Here is a 6,000-nt window from a genome sequence, read left to right as displayed (position 1 = left end):
TTCCAGTCAGGTTTCAGAGCTCATCACAGTGAAGCTAAGAGACAGAGGACACGTGGATCTCATCAGGATAGAGATTTGTGTTGGTGTGTGGGACGGTGGTAATTACAAGCCAGTGCATTTTGGGTCATTTTGTGGAGAAACACAAAAATAATATAGGAATAGTGTAACAAATGGCTTTCTCCTGGGAGCAATTAAGTAAATGTTAAGATGCCTGGGTTGTTGACCCAGGGTTTTGAGTTTATATATTATTTATCATTTCTATTCTTTGGTTTCTTTGTTAGAGTTCTGTCTTATGGTTTGTCTCTGTGTATCCTTAGTTGCTGTCTCCCCATGTCCAGTCAGTGTCTGTCTGTCCTGGTCCCTCGTCTCTGTTCCCTCTGTAGTGCCTGTGTGTGAGTCTGTGTCTTTAGTTCAGTCTGTGTCATGTTTCCTGTTTTATTTTGAAGGTCCTTGTCTGATGTTAATGTATCTGGTTTTGCTTCCCCTGTCTCGTTAGGCCTGATTTGCCCCAGCTGTGTTTCCCTCCTGTTACCCATTCCCTGATTGCTCCTCTGTGTATTTAAGCCCTGTGTTTCAGTTTGTCGGTGTTGTGATCTACCGTTTATCTAGCTGTGTGTTCTGTCAGTCCGCCGGTGTAAGTTTATTTTGATATATCCAGTTATGTTACATTTGAGTTTAGCATTAAAGCTGTTTTGAGTTCAGGTTTTGCCTCCGAGTGTCTGCACCTTGGGTCCTATTCCTGCCTGCACACAGCCGGTCATAACAGTAAAGTATTTAAGAGTTCTGTTTAATATGTGTAACATACATTACTGTTGTTTTGACTAATGACCCCAACACTTCACAACAAAGACAGGAAAACATGACATTTGACCACACAGTCTGCAGTTAATGGTCTTTGATATTACATTACATATTATTTTGAGAAGATAATAAGAGAATCGGCTCAATAAGAAATATTGATAATGGCATCAGAGTTGCTAAACTCTTATAAATTCCTGTTCATTATTATCAGACTGTCCTAAAAACTCACTGAAAAGCCTTTGATCCAAAACACCTGAGAGTACTGACAGGGACATAGCTCTCCTGTACTGGCTTCACTTCACTGGATCCTGTTAAATTTAAAGTCCTTGTCCTCACACACACAAGGTCTTGAATAATCAGGCACCATGTTTTCTTAAAGACCTCATAGTACCGTATAAGCCCAATAGAGCACTCTGCTCTCAGTCTGATGGTTTACTAGTTCTTCCTGAGATATTTCAAAGTAAAAATGTAGAGTCTTCACCTTTCAGGACTCTTCTGTGGAACCAGCTCCCAGTTTGAATTCAGGAGATGGACAGCCTTTCCTTTTCAGATTAGATTTAAACGTTCCTTTTTGACAAAGCATAGTAGTTTATATATAGAGCGACTGTTTGTTGGGTCAGGTGAACATGAAATCTGTCTTAGTTATGCCCCAGAAAGTTGATTCTGTTCATCTGGAGAAACTTTTCATCTACATGACTTCTTCAGAGATCAAGAAACAGACCTACAGGCCACTGTTCGCCAGTGCTGCTCGTTTCAGTCATTGTGCAAATGCATTGTTTATAAGGTTGATTAAACCTGGATGAATGACGAAACATTTCTCCCACTGAAAACGCTACGTCCAGATAAAGAGAATCAGCTTTTGGGGATTTCCTGTATATTTATATTCCACTTTGCATTTCATTAGTTATTACTGATTTCTGGCTCTCTTCCACAGCATGTCTGTTCTTCTGTCAGGAAGGGCAGTGGCTCTCCCTCCATGAGCCCAGTTCTGCCGGAGGTTATCGTCTTGTGTTTGCTCATATGACATCATCTGCTCATTGGGTTTATTAGGGTCTCTACCTTAAACTATAAAGCCCTTATATTGAACTGTATTAACTCACATTAAGCATCACAATCTAAAGATAAAATGTTTTTCCAGGAACATTTCATGTTTCCCATTTGAGCATCACTATCATTGACTTTACCATCATTCCAATAGCAAAACTGTCATTTTCATTCTGTGATTTTCAGTGAAAAAGTATTTGCCCCTTCTGTTAGGATCTGCCCAGCTGACTCTGCAATCCATTGCGGCGTGAAAGAGAGACGATTGAGAAGTATATTCAGGCCCACCTCATCTCTAGTGGGCGTAGGGTTGTTCTTTGTGGACAAAAAAGATAGGACTCTCAGGCCATTTATGGACTTCCTTAGATCACTGTAAAAAGAAAAGAAAAGAAATACCCACTGCCAGTAAACAGTTCTGCTTTCAAGCCTCTCCATCTTTACAAAGTTGACCTCAGTACCATTTAGTCAGAGTCCCAGAAGGGGACAAGTGGAATTCAACACACCGCTGGACTACTTTGAGTACCTGGTGGTGCTTGTTGGTCTAACGAAACACTCCCCCACCATGTTTCATGTCCTAGTAACTGATGTCCTCAGACACGTTCTGAACAACTTGTATTCAGCTGCAGCAGTTAACTGAGATCAATCTCTATGTGTTTCACACAGCCTCAGTAACTTTTCTAAGTTGTGTTTTCAGAGGACTTAGAAGGGGGTCGAGCAACATTTTATAATATTGACTAACTATAGGAACTTGACTTGTGTGCACAACACCAAAGGCAGAATTCAGGCATGTTGGTCTCTGCTCTTTGGTTGTTCAACTGCTCCGTTTCTTATCATCCAGGGTTGAGGAATATAAAGCCTGATGCCCCTTCCCATGAGTTTTCACCTGATAGAGATGATCTTAAGCCAGAGAGCGTTCTTGCATGCTCATACACAGTGGGGAGGATAATCCTGGGAGTTTAAGCTGGATCCTTGTCACAGGCCTTCTTCCATAGATTCTCCAAATCAGGACATTTCATAGTTCCTTCTCTAAATTATCAAACTCCTGCCACTGAAACGTTTCATCTCCATCTTCAACATGTTTTCAGGCTCAGTGGCATTCCTTTGGAGATTGTGTCAGACCGACAACCCGTTTCATATCCCAGTTATGGAAGGTTTTCCATTCACCTCTCGGAGCCAACCTGCGTTCCTGATTTCATCAAAAGACTAACGGACTAACAGAAAGATTAAACCAAGAGTGGAAGGCAGACCTCGGCTGTGTTGGCTCAAGTAATGGACGGATGGATTGTGCGCATAAGTCACTTACCTCATCTGCAACAGGTCCATTCAAAGTGCCTCTAGGTTACAAGCCTCGCATGTTTGTGGGCACAGAGAAGAGCCCGCCTTCTCCACACAGATGAACAGAAAGGACGCCTCGCTACTGCTACTCCCAAGGTGAGAGAAGGGTGGTTCTCCTGAAATCTCTTTCTTGGACTCTCCGCTGTAAAACTAAAATTTCTCTAGGATACACTGAACTTTTCACATGTCGCAGTTAAACCGTGTTTCTTCCAGTCCACTGCGCTCTCCAACCAACCGCGTACCTCGCGCCAGCTTGTATTCGACTGCAGCCTGCACACAGTGTTTGATGGATTGTGGATGTCTGGCACCGGGAGCATCAGTAGTTGATCGGGAGGAGTATGGTCCTGTTTAAAACTGCAATCCAATCAATTTCACACTCTGCTTATACATGAATGCCCTCCAGTGTGGCTGAATTAAAATACTTCTGAAAAGAAGAACGGGGCAAACTTTCTCCACAGCGCTGTGAAAGACTGAATGCAAGATGTTGCTAAAGATGCTGCTAAGGGTGGTAAAGCAGTTATTAGGTTTAGAGGGCAAATACTTTTTCACACAGGGCCAGGTAAGCTTGGATGGATTTTTCCCTTAAATAAAAGAATTATTTAAAAACTGAAAGTTGTGTCTCCTTTGGTTATCTTTGTCTAATATTTACAATTTCTTGATGATCTGAAACGTGTGACAAATAAGCAAAAAACTAAGTAACCAGGTAAAGAGCAAATACGTTTTACAGCAGTGTAGAGTGAAGGCCGTTACAAACTAATCATGTTGTGAAAATTATCTCCTCAAAGAAAGCACTGTGAAGAAAAGTCAATATGAAGCCGTAATGAGCTGGTACTGATGTTTCCAAATGAGAAGGAATCCTGAGTTCATCCAAAACTCACAAGAAGAAGCAACAGGGAGAATTTCAAGGTTTGTTTCAGGAATTGAAGCTGTATCGTGGCCACTTTCTTACATATCTTAGGATCTTACTGGGGCTGTTGCAACTTTTTAGCTACAGAGTTTTGCCTCTGAGGAGGCAGTGAAATCACTTCAGACACAGAGCAGCAGCTCCTTGTCTCAGATAAAATTGTATTCTACAATTTGTATATTCAGTACAAGTGCACGTTGAGTCATGTGTGCACTTGGTCAGATCAGATCAGAAAAAATGATCAGACTACATGGTCAGTGTCGATGGCTGCTCAGGTGACGCTATTTAGTTGACTCAAAATATTTTTAATGCACACAGATGTTACACATCTGGTGTGTAAATGCCTGAACAATAGGTTTTATGATGTGCAGATGGGTTTCTTTATTCTCAGCATCTAGATCTCCTGCAAGGTGGCACACATTGTTGTGGTTGTATTTGTATTCAGTGTATTCAGTGGTTGTATTTTCCTCATCAACAAAGGCTAGAGTGGCTGTGGGGTCCTGTGACTGTCTTATTGAATTCAAAATGTTCTGTCTACCTTCCTAGGTTGTAGTCAAAATCCTCGGCAGAAACACAAAACTGAGTGATGAAAAATTTTAATGGAATCAGTTTTCAGGCCCCTCGTCTGTAGAACCAGCTTCCAGTTTGGATTAAGATTAGGCTTAAAACTTTCCTTTTTGCTAAAGCATATAGTTAGGGCTGCATCAGGTGACTCTGAATCCTCCCTTAGTTATGCTGCAATAGACGTAGGCTGCCGGGGATTCCCATGATGCACTGAGTTTTTCCTTTCCAGTCACCTTTCTCACTCACTATGTATTAACAGACCTCTCTGCATTGAATCATATCTGTTATTAATCTCTGTCTCTCTTCCACAGCATGTCTTTATCCTGTCTTCCTTCTCTCACCCCAACCCGTCACAGCAGATGGCCGCCCCTCCCTGAGCCTGGTTCTGCCGGAGGTTTCTTCCTGTTAAAAGGGAGTTTTTCCTTCCCACTGTCGCCAAAGTGCTGCTCATAGGGGGTCATATGATTGTTGGGTTTTTCTCTGCATGTATTATTGTAGGGTCGACCTTACAATATAAAGCACCTTGAGGCGACTGTTGTTGTGATTTGGTGCTTTATAAATACAACTGAATTGAATTAAATTGGAGGAACAATTAAACACAGAGCTTGTTTGCCACAGTTTGTCCAATAGCCTGCCTACATCTTCATGCCTATGTGGCAATTCTTTTTCCAGATCCATAAAGTTTTGCGTTGGATTTTGACACCTCAAAATTATATTCCCATCTGGACTGACTGGGAAAAGCTTCATATCATGATTATGAGCTATTTTTATTCTCCTTATCAAGACTTGGTATGGTGCTCATGACATTGGAAAAAAGGTCATCATCATAATTATCTGTGATAGAAAATGTAAATTCTGGAATTTTACAATGAATTTTATTCCACATATTCAAATTTATATTAGTTGTCCCACTATCACGAGCACTATCACGTTTAGTGTTGTTCAGACGTTTTGCTCAAACTGCAAATCTATGACATCACTGGTCAGTTACAGTTATTGTCTTAGAACAAATAATTTGATGTTGCTAGTTGAGCCATGTGCTTCAAAGTCAAGATTCAAAACCAATGAACCATCATATGAATTAGACTTGTTGCCTCACAGCAACAAAAAAGTGTTTTGTGTGCGGTCCACAGTGAGAGTTCACCGTGGACCGCACACTTTCTCCACTGATGTCTTACCGTCAGAGCGGTGGATGCAGGTATGCTGGTTGTCACTGAGGAAGAAGCCCTCTGTGCACATACACTCATAGCTCCCCATGGTGTTAACACACACTTGCTGGCATCCACCGTTGTTGTCCAGACACTCATCCACATCTGTTTGGATGGAGACATACAGAGAGAGAGAGACATAAAGGG

The 6,000-nt window shown here is 41.6% G+C and overlaps 1 protein-coding gene across 6 annotated transcripts in view; it reads right to left on the bottom strand.

Annotated features, from left to right (window-relative positions):
• scube1 (signal peptide, CUB domain, EGF-like 1) overlaps positions 1–6,000 on the bottom strand; it is a 124,426-nt gene that overhangs the window by 82,079 nt on the left and 36,347 nt on the right. For all 6 annotated transcript variants that reach the window (XM_085138953.1, XM_085138952.1, XM_085138954.1 and 3 more), the window contains exon 4: positions 5,824–5,958. In XM_085138953.1, coding sequence (XP_084995079.1) covers positions 5,824–5,958 — 135 coding nt within the window. The remainder of the gene's footprint in view (positions 1–5,823; positions 5,959–6,000) is intronic.

Source organism: Neolamprologus multifasciatus, chromosome 17 (assembly GCF_963576455.1).
Source record: "Neolamprologus multifasciatus chromosome 17, fNeoMul1.2, whole genome shotgun sequence".
NCBI lineage: Eukaryota > Metazoa > Chordata > Actinopteri > Cichliformes > Cichlidae > Neolamprologus > Neolamprologus multifasciatus.
Note: the sequence above shows the minus strand (reverse complement) of the source record. Positions and strands in the feature narration are given on the sequence as shown.